Raw genomic sequence first — 14,491 nt, forward strand, 5'->3', positions numbered from 1 at the left:
ATTGCCTCTTAATTCCAATATTTATCAGCTGGCATGAGGTCAGGTCTTGTCAGTAGAGGGCGCTGGAGGGACACTGCAAGTTAGAGGCTTCTCTCCAGATTCCAGGGCTTTGTTCCAGTTGGCAATGGGCTGTGCCCAACAGGTGGCTGTTACTCCCCTCCCCCTTGTAGCTGGCCACCTCTAGCACCTCCTTGAGCCCAGCAGGGATGCATCATTTAACCAAGAGAAGTATCGAAAATATGAAATAGAATCATGATTTCTCCCTTAATTGCCTATTCAGATGCTCTGCAAACGAAAATAGATGCAAAACAGAGCAACTGGTTTTTGTTTGTTTGTTTTTTGAAAAGCCACTTTCAGTCCTACTAGGGTAAAAATGACCAAAAGATCCCAGGCATTAAAGTTCATCTCATAAGGGGCACCTCCAAGGCTCAGTCGGTTATTAAGCAGCTGACTCCGGGTCAGGTCATGATCTCATTGTTCTTCAGTTCGAGTCCCGCCTTGGGCTCTGTGCTCACAGCTCGGAGCCTGGAGCCTGCTTTGGATTCTATGTCTTCCTCTCTCTGCTCCTCCCCCACTCATGCTCTGTCTCTCAAAAATAAATATTAAGAATTTTTTTAAAAAATAAGTTCATCTCATAAAAATTCGTTCAAAAAATCGAAGAAACCAGTCTGGAAACAGAAGGAATTTTTCAACTTTCGAGACCCAGAATCCAGGTAAGTGATATTTGTTGCCTAGAAACTACTCTGGTCCAGGGTATGTCAGTTAGCTTTTTTTTTAACCACCCAAAACACAGTGGCTTAAAATAATTATTATTTTGTAGCTCCTGATTCTTCCGGACCATTTGGGCTGAGCCCAGCCAGGCAGTTCAGTTTTCCAGTTGGTCTCACCTGGGCTGACTCTCGCAGCTGCAGTCAGCTAGTGGGGTGACTGGGGGCTGTTTGGTCTGGGGTGGTTTCACTCACATGTATGGCTGGCTGGCAGTGGGTGTAGGTGGCTGGGGTAATGGCTCTGAACTGGGCCATGTGTCTACCGCAGGCCAGCCCAAGTTTGTTCACGTGGCAGGGCTTGCAGCATTGCCAGGAAGGGTTAAACCATTCTCTGTAAAAAAAAAAAAAAGGGGGGGGGGAAGGGGGGCACCTGGGTGGCTCAGTCCGTTGATTTCAGCTCAGGTCAAACATCTCGCAAAAATAAACATCTTGCAGTTTGTGGGTTTGAGCCCCGCATCAGGCTCTGCCAAGGAGCCTGCTTGGGATTCTGACTCCCTCTCTCTCTGCCTCTCCCTGCTCTCTCAAAATAAATAAAAACAAAAACTTTGAAAAGTAATAAACACCTCCTCCTGCGACTTTGCGCTGCGCGTGGTTCTTAGGAAATGCCAGCCCTCCTGAACATGGCCTTCTGGGCCAGGCCCCGCCCACCACATCCAGCCTCACTCTCCCCTGCTTCCCCTGCTCCCTCTCACTTTGCTCTCTCCATTCCAACAACAATGGACTTCGGGGCCATGCCTCCTCTCACCCCAGAGCTCTGGGACCTATCTGACCATTGCCCAGAAGACTCACCCTTCTCCTAGTCGTGTTAGTGATTATTTGGAAAATCTTACTTCAAGCATTCACTTCCTCCAGGAAGCCTTTCTTGAAAACCCTGGCCAGGTTAGCGTCCTGTTTTACTTTCTTAAAGTCTCTCTCTTGTGATTTTTCTTCAGAGCACTTAGTATAGTTTTAAGTTTACTTGCAACCAATAACAATGGCCAACAATAGCCCATCAGCGCTTGCTCCATGCCAGGGGCTATTCTAAGAATATCAGGGGTGTCTATTCATTTGGTTCTTATGAGGCACAGGAAGTGGAAGAAAATTGCTCAAGTTCACACAGTTGATAAGTGGTACAGGCAGGACCCAAACCTGTCAGTCTGGTTCCCAGAGCTAACATCTTAACCATTCTGATGTGCCCCCTCCCTCTGAAGTAAGTAATTTGTCTCTCCCCTACCAAACTTTGAGGCCTTTAGTGGTAGATATTCTGTTACAGACTGAATTGTGTCCCCTCCAAAATTCCTATGTTGAAGCCCTAACCCCCAACATGGCTGTATTTGGAGAGGGGGGTCCTTTAAGGAGGGAATTAAGGGTAAATGCGGTCATAAGGGTAGGGCCTTAATCCAATAGGACTATGTCTTAGTCTGCTCAGGCTGCCGTAATAGAACACCATGGGCTGGGTAGCTTATAAACAACAGAAATCTATTTTTCTGGAGGCTGGGATGTCCCATATCAAGGCACTGGTGGATCTGGTTCATGGATGACGGTCTACTTACTGAACATCTCATGGTAGAAGGGGCAAGGGAGATCTCTGGGGCCTTTTTTTATAAAGGCGCTAATCCTATTCATAAGGGCTCCACCCCCTGATGACCTAATCGCCTCTCAAAGCCCCCCCATCTCCAAATACCACATTGGGGATTAGGTTTCAATATGTGAACTGACACAAACAGTTTACTGACACAAAACAGTTTACATGGCACCTCATCAAAAGAGGAGGAGACACAAGGAGTGTGCGTACATAGGGGAAAGGCCATAGGAGGACACAGTGAGAAGGCAGACATCTGCAGGCCAAGGAGAGAATCCTCAGGAGAAACCAACTCTATTGGCAGTTTGATCTTGGACTTCCAGCCTCCAGAACTGTGGGGTGGGGAAAAAATTTCTGTTGTCTAAACGACTCCCTCGGGTGCCTGGGTGGCTCAGTCAGGTAAGCGGCTACTGTAGCTCAGGTCATGATCTCACAGTTCATGAGTTCGAGTCCCGCGTCCCGCTCTGTGCTGTCAGCACGGGGCCTGTTTCGGATCCTCTGTCTCGCTCTCTCTTTGCCCCTCCCCCGCTCGGGCTCGCTCTCTCTCTTTCTCAGAAATAAACAGTAAAATTATCCTTTCCCAGAATGCAAATGCATTTACCTAAAAGTTTGAGGACTTGAGCATATGTACTGAGTGAAGCCTTCAGGATCAGATCCTAGTCCAAAACCCAAACACCTTCACGTATGGACGAGGTAAGCCAGGGCCAAGGTGATCACATCAGGCCCCACCCCACATCTACAAGATCAACCCTACTTAATCATAGTGTAGCTCGAATGCCGGACTCTCTAGAACAAGGTTGGAGTTCCAGCAATGCCGGCTTTCGCTGTGGGCGACAAATGACCCTCGGAGGTTAACCGGCAGAGTAATCTGCTCCCTCACAGGGTTATTTAGAAGGAGTCAGTGAGATGATGCACGCACAGCGGTACACCAAAAGGGCTCGGTGAGCGGGAGCTGCTGTTACTACTATTACAGCACCTGACTCTTCCAGCTTTTTGAGGGGTTTGCACCCGCCGGTCCGCCACTCGCCTCAGTCGGTCTCCATCCCGACTGGGAGCTGCAGCGACAGTCCCAGGTCCTCCTCCCCCCGTGTTCCCTCCCCAGTTCCTCAGCTAGCTACGGGGAAGTAGGCGCCAGACAACACTCCACCGAGCCCTGAAGCTGAACTTTTGAAGTACAGGGACAGAACTCCAACTGCCGCCTGATAACCGTTGAGCTGGGCTCCCGCCTCCCGCCCCTCTGATCAAGCAAAAGAGAAGAAGCAAGCCCCTGGACCAATCAGAAGTGGAACCGGTCGAACAATGCCCGCCTCCTAAGAGCTCCCTCGCTCCTCATTGGATGTGTCCCTGCGCGAACGCAAGGCTAAGCCACTTAGAAAAGAGCGGAGCCAGCCAATCAGCAGTGCAACCGCAGCCGAGCTCTTGGAAGGAGAGAGGCAAGTAGTGCTCTTGGACTGGCGCCGTTCGAGCTAGTCGCCTGTCAGCACTACAGCCCTTCCTGGTAGAACGCCAGCTGGCTGGGCTCTTAGCTCTGATCAACTTAATGGTGGGGCAAAGCAATGGGCCATTCTCTCTGGTGTGTTGGCTGGGGTGGGGTTGTGGGGCGGGCAGGGGAGGCTGGTACGTGAAGTACGCAGTTAACCCTGCCTCAGCTGACAGGCAATGAGCATTTGACCAATCACGGGTCAAGGCACTGCCCCTCTGGTGCCTTCCCTGCCCCCGCATACTTCCAGGTGAGGCAGGGGGCGTTCTGCAGCCAATCAGTAGTGAAGCAAGGCAAGAGGCAGGAAGGGGAGCTGCCCACAGGCACCTGAATCCCGGCTGGCTCTTGAGGGCCTCCCAACCAATCACAGACATACATTTCATAGACTGTCAGGGGTTGAGAGAGAGAGATGAAAGGGTTTGCAACGAGAGCCACTCGTTGGCAAGACAGGAGCAAAGAACTGGTGGTATCCTGAGCCCTTGCAGAGGAAGATTCCAAGGCTGTTAGCGAAAGAGGTTCGGGGCCTAGTTTTTTCATAGGGGGACGGAGGAGGAGCAAATTCCGCAGCCAGTTAGAAGGGGTGGGGGACGGGCTGGAGGATAAGATCTGTCTTAGAGACCTGAAACCTGAGTCCGCGGACCAATTAGACTCAAAGCCCTGCCACTCCGCACAGCAAGCAGGGCGGGAGGGAGCTCCGCAGCCAATCAGCGGTGGGTGCGAGGCTGGAGGGAGCAAGTGGAGCTGTCCCAGGTGCCGCCTAGGATGTTGAGAATGCTCAGTAGATGCGGTCCACACTGCCGCCAATCAGCGTCCGCCTCAGGGAGACAAGCGAGCTGTGCACGCGCCCAGGCTTCGAGCTCCTGGCCTCACGCTCATCCTTACTTTCTAACGGACACTGGATCTTGCACTGCCCTCAGTGTATGTGAGGCTGTGGGAAGAAGAACAGGGTCTGAGTCAGTGAGTGCCATGGTTTTTCTTACACTTCTTCAGGCCTGAGCTGACCCAGGCAAAAGCTGGGGTGTGGGAGCTTGAGTGGTGGCCGTGAGGGTCAAGAATTGAGGACTGAGGGCTTTAGTCCCTGGAGACTTCCTTTGCCCTGGTGAGGCTGGGAACGGGGCCTCCTGGGCACCCTTGGACCCAGGCTGGGCAGAGGCTAGGCCAACATGCCCCTATGAGTTGGTCCATGGTCCCTGAGGCTAGCTTATGAGGCAGTTGAAAGACTTTTGGAGCTCTGCATGGTGTCATTGGCCATGAGGTATGGCCTCTGAACTGTGAGAGGTTGTCTGAGGTCTCTGGACTGAGTCTGGATCTGGTGACTTGGAAGGAGAGACCTGTGACTCTCCAGAGGTTGTTGGGAGTTACTGGCCAAAAGATGAAACTAATGTACACTTGAGAGGTTTTCTGGAGTCTTTGGATCCAGCCTGGGCTGAGAGTGAGTGTTGCTGGGGTTGAAAGCCTGATGAGAAGTTGTCAAAGGCTATTGTATCCAGGCTGTGCTGAGAATATGTGGTTGCAAGGCTTTGCCGGGGGGGTGGGGGGTGGGGTGGGACACGGCGGGGAGAGTTCGGGTCTCTGGACTCCAGCTTGAGGTGCTGTTGGCAGGTTTTTCAGTACCGGGTCCAGGTTAGACAACCTGGCTAGGAGGTTAGGCCCATGGTCTTCCGGAGGTTCTTGAGGAGGGAGTTTCTGAATCTCAGATACGTTGTTTGACCTCCATGAGATACTATTGCCATGTGATGTCTCTAGGAAAAAAACAGGATTGGGTAACGTTTAGAGCCTTTCACTCCCTGTCCCCACTCTTCCCCAAACTCTGGTTATCCAGAAGATACCAGGCTATAAAAATGAGGCCAGATGCATAAGGAAGATGGATATTGTACCGGAGCATAGAAAGAGGTGTGTGAGACATCCTGCTCCTTAGGAAATCACCCAGGTTGTCTTTACAGAAAATCTTTTATACTTACGGGGCAGGGTGTTTATATCTAATTTCACTCAGCTGTTCAAATTCTACATGGTATTAAAGTCTTCAGAGTGCTTTCATGTACACCCAGAGTTCTTAAACCTTGGGTGAGGGAATGCAAGGAAGTGGTCTATGAGTGGATTTCAGGGGGGTTTGAACTCCTGGAAATCATAAGAAAAACTGTATGCATATTGTATTGGAGGGGGTGCAAGGCAGCCACACGGATGAGCAAGAAGCATCTAACCTGTCCAAGGACTGACTGCAGAGCAATCTGTGAATCCCTTGTCATTCACATGCAAAATGGTACGAGTATCTACAATTTTCTAGTGTAAACAGTTGATTCCATAGCTTACAATTTTAAAAGGAATGGTGACCCCCTTAACCTACGAGGTTAAGAATCATTGGAATAAAGTAGGCTGCTGTATTATATACAGGGACCAGACAAGACTAGAAATGATGTCTTCTTTTCTTCCCAAACCTGGTGTTGGCACACACTTCAAGGCATCTCATATACTAGACTGCATGTCTGAGCTCAGTCTACCTACCAGGGCCTGGGGTGTGTACATCAGTCACACAATTCACTCATGAGTATAGACCTGGGGTTGAGGGCCATGTAGGTCCTAGAAGTGGGCCATTTGGGTGAGGAGGTTCAGGGTTCCAAACTCTTAGAGCATGGCCTAGAATTGGGGGAACATATGTTCCAGGTGGGGTCTTCCTAGATGTCCTTGGGATCCTTAGCCCAAGGCGAGGGACACAGCCAGAGGGGGTCAGAGTGGGCCTTTTGCCTGGGTTTAAGGAAATATTGGCATTCAGTTCTGGTCTTGAAGACAGCCCCTGTGAGGAAGTTGAGGGTCTCAGAAGAGTTAGCTCCATATTAGGGCTGAAAAAACAAAGGCCATCCAACAGGGAGGATGCAGTGGAACCTAAGTTTTTTTGTTTTTGTTTTTTTACTTTAGTCTAGTTCTTTTCCACTTAATCCACAAAAGATATACTATGATAGGGTCTCTATGGCCTAGATTCAGCTCACTGGCTATGATTATATCTAGTTCTCGAGTTATATGAAACATAGATTTGAAGGAAGAAAGAAACTAATTTATTCCGTGGTGTCTCTTCTCTGGTATATATTGGATGTACTTAACTAGAAAGAGTGGGCATTTGAAATTTTACGTAAGGTTTAGATAATTGGTCTTAAATCTGTATGAAATGCTGTGGGGGAGTTTAACCACCTTTATTGAAGAAAGAGTTGTGTTCCTGGAGAGTAGAAAGTTCATAGAATTTTTCTAATTTGAATCTTGTTTACCTTGGTTTTGGAGGTACTCAATATTTAAAATAAGTGAGATAGGGGCAACCTGGGTGGCTCAGTCAGTTAAGCATCTGACTCTTGACCTCAGCTCAGGTCTTGATCTCAGGGTTGTGAGTTCAAGCCCTGTGTTGGGCTCTGCACTGGGCACGAAGCCTACTTAAAACAAACAAACAAACAAACAAACAAACAAATAAATAAATAAAATTTTTAAAAGTGAGACAAAGAGAGAACATTTTCGTGAAACAAGTAATCATACCTCTAACTGGCCTATCCTGATGGTTTAGTTTTAATTATATTTGAGGAGAATCCATACCTGTATTGCTGTGTTGACATTTTTATATAAAGCTGGATTGTACCTGCAGGGGCTTATGAAGGAGCTTATCATCAAGCCTATCAGTGAGAATAAAAAAATATCAGATTTTAAACTTTATTTAGTAATGTGTTAGGACTGAGAGGCAACAATCATACCTCATTTTCCCACATACTTCCTTCCAGTTATGCCCTACCTAATCTCTTCTACTCACTGTACCCTCTCCCAGGATGCAGGTTTGTGTCCTCAAAACTCATGGTTTCCTGTGTCCACCCCATAAGACAACTGCAAGTGATTTCTACAGAGTCAACCTGGGAAGTGGAAGCTGGACAAGAGTTTTGAGACTGTGATGGGAGACCTTTCAAAAACAGACAGTTAGCAGTGTCCCTACCCTTCCAAGTCAAAGGCAATTTATTCATGCTTCTGCTGTTACTGCTCAATGCAAGAAGTCTTGGGCTGTGTAGTCAAGAATGTAGGTAGAAGGGCCTGAAGTGTCACCAGCATAAGGGCTAAGGTGTAGAGGGCCCTGGAGATACCTCTAAGGAGGCGGTCTCTAAAAGGATATCCTTAGGTCGGGTAGACACCAGATGGGAGGCAAAATGAGGCTTCCCATTCTTGGGGGCTTTTGTTCACTGGATGGGGAATCTCCTTGCGCTTTCTCCTCCATGTTTCCCGGAAGCCTGCTGACACTCCTCGTCAGCTACAATTGGCTTACACAGAATTCTGCCCTTTGAGCACAGTTTCCAACATTCTTGATCATCAATGGGCAGATCATACCAGTGAGAGAGCTGAGTCATAGGCCCATGAAGTAGAGCTGGGAGGCAAGGGGTGATGATGTAATCGTCCAGACCCCTGTACCTTCCTTCTACATGTGGGGTTTCTCTCTCATGGCTTTCCCCACTTATTCCGTATCTCCAGGGATTGTATTTCTGTGTTGAAGAAAGGATGTTTTTCTCTGTATGCATACATATCAGGGATTGGTGCTTTTATATGTTCAGGCCAAGTGTCTTTAATATGGGTGTCTAAGGAGTCCCTGGGTGTGGTGGTATGAGGAGTTAGAAAGCTCAGAAATGGAAAATATTTAACGTTCAGAGTAGCACATGAATACAGCCTGTCCATTTGCATTTTCCCTTTCACTCTGACTCATCTTCCCCTCTCCCCACCCTATTATTGCCCTCCACCAGCCTCACCCATTGGCACACCCTGCCTGTATAGAAAGGATTAACATCTGCCTGCACCCAAGCTAGAACAAGAAGTAGAGGGAAGGCATGTTTGGTCTGGAGGGAGAAAGTAGAAGGCTGGTCTGAATATTTTGGGGTCCTGAACAAAAGGGAGAAACAGGAGTTTAGAGACAGAATATTTGGGTCTAGGAGGGGACGAGGATCTAAGGGAGAAGCCCAGGGGGAACCAGACTCTGTCATGTCACCAGAGCAGCCTACCAGTGCCTGACTTGCACATCTTCCAGTTATTTACTGGGCATATACGATGCAGCAGGCACATATCATAAATGATCTCTCTACGTTTGTTGAAAGAATGAAAAATGTGCCACAGGATGGGAGATAATGGAATAATAAAAAACAGAAAAAGAAATTTGAGTCTCTCAGACCTCCTTTCCCCAGCTTAACAAGCACTAAAGTGTGAAAACAGGGGAAATCTCCTGAGAGCTTGACCCTTTTGGCAGGAAGTGAAAGAAACCCCAGGGTTCTGATTTCAGAGAAATGTCATTTGTCATCAACCCAAGAAAAGGGAGTTTTCTCTTCGAAGACCACCGCAGGCCCTTCCTGGGGTTGCCCCCTTCAAAGCTTGATGGGAGAATCTGAGTCACTTGCACATTCAGTCCCCAGTGGTGGCCCAGATGACAGGGGTCATTTCCACAGAGCAGTTAAAGCTTCCCTAGTACTAAGTCAAGGCAAGGAAGAACGATGCATGCTTTTGGCCCTCTTTCACTCTCTCCTTGGAATCCAGATGTTTCAGCCCTTTTTACTTCTGAGGTAGTAGAAACAGCTTTCAGCTGCTAGAGCTCTACTGATGCTTCTCAGTAGCAGAATTAATACTATTTGGATGATGTGATGTACTGACAAACCACTTTCACATTTATCATGTCATTTTATCTTTATCCTCACCTCCAAATGTGGTAAGCAAAGGTTATCCCTATTTCATGGATGAGGTAACTGAGGCTCCGAGAGGCGACTTGCTCAAGGTGACTCAACTAGTAAATGGCAGAGATGAGACTCAAATGCAGGTCTGATTATTCCAAACTCCTTGTTGACTCAAATGAACTTTTTTAAAAAAAGATTTTTATTTTATTTTTTTAAAGTACTCTCTACACCCAACACAGGGCTCGAACCTACAACCCAGAGATCCAGGGTAGCATGCTCTACCGACTGAGCCAGCTAGGCACCCCTCAGATGAACTTCTTTGACTCTAGAAGTTCACAAATGAAATAAGGAGACAGGGAGCCAGAATGTCTTGAATCTGGAAGTAGAGAGGGTGTTCTCTCCTGGGGAGAGGGGAGTGAAGCAGAGCCAGGGTTATAAAACCACACCCCCTTGGGGGACTGTGGCAGACTGGTACCTGGGACACCCAATGGAAGACTGTGAGGTCAGGGGCGGAGCTAGCTCCAGGGGGGCCCCAGGAGCCCCAACAGCAGTTCAGAGCATGCGGTGTCCAGGAGGAAGCTACAACCGGTGAGTGGTTGCTTCTCCCCAGCTGAGACTTTCCTCCCATTGCACCCCCTCTTCTGTTCACTTCTTGCCAATTCGTAGCCTTCTCCCCAAGGTGTCCAAGCAGTAATTCTCCCAATAAGGGTCCTTACTCACAGTGAGCCCACACTTAGGAATATGCCTGCTGAGATACTTAGGTCTGTTGATCTCTTAGTATCTCAGTTCCCAGTTCTCTTCTTAAAAGCCAACGTGGTAGTTTTGATATGTGATAAATTTCCACCTTGTTTGGACTCTATCTATTCTTTGCTTTTGGTTTGTGGGAAACAAAATTAAACCATCTCCTTACCCAAATCTGGAAAGGAAATACCTCCCCCTCTACCGTTCCCATTTCCCTTTCTCCCACTTCCTCAGGGGTCAAAACCTTCTCCAAAATCTCTCTCCATCCTTGAGTTGGGAACCATCTCTTCTGTGGCTTGTGCACCTGTTCTCTCAACCCACTGGAGGGGATTCTTTGGTCTCTTCTAGGTCCTTCTCTGAGGACATGTTCTAGAAGTTTCAGCCGTAGGGAGATAATCTATTGATGCCTTTGAGCATGCCCTTCTGCAGCTACGACCTCAGTCTTGCTGCCCTTTCTGCCTCTCAGGACTACTCAACTTCATGTGATGGGCTTGGAGTGGGGGTGAGGGGGTGGCACGCTAGCTTTCTAAACTCTCCCGTGAAGCAGTGTCGTGCTCCATCCCTAATTGCCAGGGCTGACTGGGTCTTATGGTGATTTCTTTGTCTGGAAAGAAGATAGCCTGGCCTGCTCCAAGGTCTTTCCCCACAGAAAGGCTTGGAGTAGCATAAGTATCAACCTCTGCTATCTTTTAAGTCAGAGACTGCTAATTGACTGGACCCATCTTACACCAGCCTTAAACCCACCATTTGATATGGTTGCTAACTGCTTGGCCCTTACTCTTTTAAGTCCCGAATTTGGTCTAATTTCCATTCTCCTGCCATCCCCACCCTCATCCCTACCCCCTGGTCTGTTATGATTCTAGGTAAGCTCAGATCCTCTCTTGGGTTAGTTTATGTGCCTCATTCAGGACACAGAGAGCTCTGAACCTGCAACTCACTCTTTCTCCCCTCACCTCCACAGGCTTGAGAATATGCCGTTGCTCTCTTCCCTTTCCACCATGGACCCCACACTGTGGCCTTTCTTTCAGATCCTCTGAGATTGGTACCCAGGCAAGGCACGATGCCCTTGTTCCGGACAAGACTGCCTAGCCCCTACAGCTCTGATCGGCTGGTACGGCTAGCAGCCAGGCTCCGGCCAGCATTATGTGATACCCTGATCACTGTGGGGAGCCAGGAATTCCCTGCCCACAGCCTGGTGCTGGCAGGTGCGAGCCAGCAGCTAGGCCGTAGGGGCCGCTGGGCTCTGGTGAAAGGCATCAGCCCTTCTACCTTTGCCCAGCTTCTGTACTTTGTTTATGGGGAGACTGTAGAGCTGCAGCCGGGGGAACTGGGGCCCCTTGAGGAAGCGGCCAGGGCCTTGGGGGTGCAGTCCCTGGAAGACGCATGCAGGAGGGCTCGATGGGATGGGGTTAGAGAGCTGGGTCCAGGGCTGAGGGAACATCAGGAGGAGCCAGAGAAACCCACAAGGGATTCTGAAAGAGGACTGGGGGGACATGGAGAGCAGAGACCAGAAAAATGTGTTAGTGCTCGTAGAATAGAATGGGAGACATTGCATGAGCAAAGGCCACCAAGAGAGAGCCCTGAGAGAGCAGAACCACTGCAGAAAGGTGAAGGGGAGGAGATGAGATCAAAGGAGAAACTCAAGCAATCCCCTCTTGGCCATGGGGGAATAGATGGAAAGCAAGAAGTGATTATGTGGGTGACAGAGAGCCCAGGGAGTTCTGATGAAAGACTTCGGGAGTTCCCTGGCCCCCTTCCCCCACCAGGCTCCCTCCAAAACAGCGTCATTCCTAGTCCCTGGTGGGCTGAGACCCCTTGGTTCAGGGAGGGCCAGCCTGCCCTGTGGAGCATCCTGCTGTTGCCACCCAGATATGGCACTCCCTTCTCTCATAGCACCCCCATCACTGGAGCCTGGCAGGAGGTCTGGCCTCAGGACCAGAGGTGAGTGAAGAGCCTAGTGGAAGACCTCCCTGGCTGGGAGGGAGTGGCTCAGGATAGGCAGACAGTGACGGGTGGAAGGGGTACCACATCTCTTATCTCTACTGTACATTTCCTGAGCTGGTGATAGGACAAGAAGCTTTCATCACAGGGGAAGTCAAAGCCGAGCCCCTGAGGAGGACTCCTGACTCCTCTCTCCCCAGGATGGGTTTGGCCAGGTTTTGCCAAGGCTAACTCTTCCCCACCCCATCCCCAGGATCCCACTGTCCCTGAACCCTGAGAAAGGTCTCTGGAACCACAGCCAGTTGGCCTCCTCCAGTCCTGCCCCAGGTAAGCCCCTCAGTGACCTGTACAAATATTTTAACATGCTCTCTCTCCTGAGGCTGGGGCTCCAGAAGTCCAGCTTGAGTAGGGCACCAACTTCACTCTGCTCTCTCCAGGTTCCCTCCCCCAGAGCTCCGAAAAGCTCAGCCCTGGGGACATGGAAGACTGTAATCAGAAGTACACAGGTGAGTAGGGTGAGGGCACCTTTGCCTTCAGTCCCACTGTACCTCCTGATGTCTTGCCTGGGAGTACCAGTGATCCAGCTCTGGGATTCCCAGCCATGCCTTTTCTGTCCCCACAGGTGCACTTGCAACCTGTGTGAGTCAGGTGAGCACAGCAGGCCCGCCTCGCCAACAACCTCCCCCACCCCCTCCTGCTCGGTCTCGGCCCTATTCTTGTTCTGTCTGTGGAAAGAGGTTCACACTCAAGCATCAGATGGAGACACACTACCGAGTCCACACAGGTATGGGCCCCCCGCCCTCGGTGAATTATCTGCTCCCTTACAAACTCCAGTCTGTCCCTGAGTCCTTCACCGGTTGCTTGGCTCCCACACAATTCCTTTGTCCAGTTGCCCAGATCACCCCCTAGGCCAGCCTCCGCCCCTTCTTTCCTTCACCGCCCTCCCCCTCCACTTGCCCTAGGAGAGAAGCCCTTTTCCTGCAGCCTATGTCCCCAGCGCTCCCGGGACTTCTCAGCCATGACCAAACACCTGCGGACGCATGGGGTCGCACCCTACCGCTGCCCTCTGTGCCGCGCGGGCTGCCCCAGCCTAGCCTCCATGCAGGCGCACATGCGCGGCCACTCGCCCAGCCAGCTCCCACCTGGATGGACCATTCGCTCCACATTCCTCTACTCCTCCTCTTCAAGGCCATCCCGGGCCTCGACTTCTCCCTGTAGATCCCCTTCCTCCACCACCTGACGGTGTCGGTACCTTCTCTGGCTTCATCCAACAATAAAATTAAATAATGAAAGACGGGCCGCCGGGCTGGATAGGCTTCTGATCCAGCACCGCAGGTACGGCAGCGTAGCACATTTGGCTCCAAGAAGCACTGCAGCAAGGGCGCCGAGACCTTCTCCCAGATGACCGCTGGCCCTATGAGCCTGGGCAAGCGAGTCCGTGTGGGGTGTGGGAAGTGAAGTCTGCACGAGTGAAAATTAACTGTGCGGGGACTGGCGATCTCATCACCAAAATAAAGAGTTTTCCTGTGCCCTCCTCTCAGGACAAGCCGAGTCCAGACTTCAGTCTGTGCGCAGGGGAGAGGGAAGGACAGCCTTGCCTCTTGTCCTGTAGCGGCCCCTGGTGGCCGTGCATCCACTGTCAGCGGGGCGGGGCGGGGAGCACCTCCATCTCCCGGGTCTATCAGTCCTCCCCCAGAGGTAGGGGCCCGCGAGGGCCGCGAAGTCCAGGCTGACTTAGCAGCAAGCCCTGTGGGGGAAGCCTGTGAGACACCAAGTTATTCGCCCCTTCCACAGCAAGCAACGGCGCGCAGGGTCTGAGTCTGGGACCCCCAGTCCACGGCTCGAGGAACGCGTGCTCTACCCTGCTTTCCGCCACCCGCCTCCACTCCTTGAGCACAGGGTCTGCAAAGCCGGGGTCTCTCAAGCACCTTCCCTCCATGCTGCGCAGAACGACCGCCGGGTCGCACCTCTAACTGACACTAATCCTTTGCCGCGGCCCCTTAAGCAGCCCACGCCTCTTGCAGTCGCAAACTTCATTTCCCAGTGTCTTTGGGATTTCCCAGGGTCCGCAGCCACTGCACCCTGGGAGTGGTAGTTCAAGCGTGCCGCTGGCCTCTACAGAAACCATGGGAGGGGTCTGCGGCGAGAACCACACTTCCCGGCAGCGCCGGAGATGGCTTTCTGAACTATAGTCCCAGCTCTCGCGGCCCTAGCTCCCGGCGGAAGGAGCGAAGCGCCCGCACTACATTTCCCGGGGGCCCCTGCGCCTTACCCCTCTCGGGCCGCAACGCGGGGTCTATGCTCTTCAGGCGCGGTCTAAGGGTGACGGCCG

The 14,491-nt window shown here is 50.9% G+C and overlaps 1 protein-coding gene and 1 long non-coding RNA gene across 14 annotated transcripts; one reads left to right on the plus strand and one right to left on the minus strand.

Moving 5' to 3' along the window:
- Positions 1-619: 619 nt before the first annotated feature.
- On the minus strand, positions 620-13,418 carry LOC128313270 (uncharacterized). Its single transcript, XR_008293735.1, has 2 exons — positions 13,302-13,418; positions 620-4,736 (listed from the first exon to the last, which is right to left on the minus strand). It is a non-coding gene; the product is annotated as an uncharacterized LOC128313270 (long non-coding RNA).
- ZBTB32 (zinc finger and BTB domain containing 32) lies at positions 3,765-13,451 on the plus strand. 13 transcript variants are annotated; one of them, XM_053210851.1, is made up of 7 exons: positions 4,711-4,765; positions 11,247-11,329; positions 12,013-12,159; positions 12,413-12,486; positions 12,597-12,665; positions 12,782-12,943; positions 13,122-13,451. In XM_053210851.1, exons 5-7 carry the CDS (start codon positions 12,638-12,640, stop codon positions 13,397-13,399), a joined length of 468 nt encoding a protein of 155 aa, XP_053066826.1. In that variant the 5' UTR covers positions 4,711-4,765; positions 11,247-11,329; positions 12,013-12,159; positions 12,413-12,486; positions 12,597-12,637; the 3' UTR covers positions 13,400-13,451. The 13 variants fall into 13 exon arrangements, with proteins under 13 accessions (XP_053066831.1, XP_053066832.1, XP_053066828.1 ...); XM_053210852.1 differs by having other exon boundaries at positions 4,720-4,765; positions 12,112-12,159; XM_053210856.1 differs by lacking the exons at positions 4,711-4,765; positions 11,247-11,329 and adding an exon at positions 3,765-3,871.
- The last annotated feature ends 1,040 nt before the right edge of the window (positions 13,452-14,491 follow it).

The sequence above is a fragment of the Acinonyx jubatus genome, chromosome E2 (genome assembly GCF_027475565.1).
Source record: "Acinonyx jubatus isolate Ajub_Pintada_27869175 chromosome E2, VMU_Ajub_asm_v1.0, whole genome shotgun sequence".
NCBI classification, from domain to species: Eukaryota; Metazoa; Chordata; class Mammalia; order Carnivora; family Felidae; genus Acinonyx; species Acinonyx jubatus.

Bases quoted from the DNA above. Each gene is read 5' to 3' on its own strand.
- ZBTB32 (XM_053210849.1), top strand. From the start codon at position 11,279: ATGCCCTTGTTCCGGACAAGACTGCCTAGCCCCTACAGCTCTGATCGG. The intron at 12,487-12,596 runs GTAAGCCCCTCA...TGCTCTCTCCAG, and splicing joins CTCCTCCAGTCCTGCCCCAG to GTTCCCTCCCCCAGAGCTCC. The intron at 12,944-13,121 runs GTATGGGCCCCC...CACTTGCCCTAG, and splicing joins ACACTACCGAGTCCACACAG to GAGAGAAGCCCTTTTCCTGC.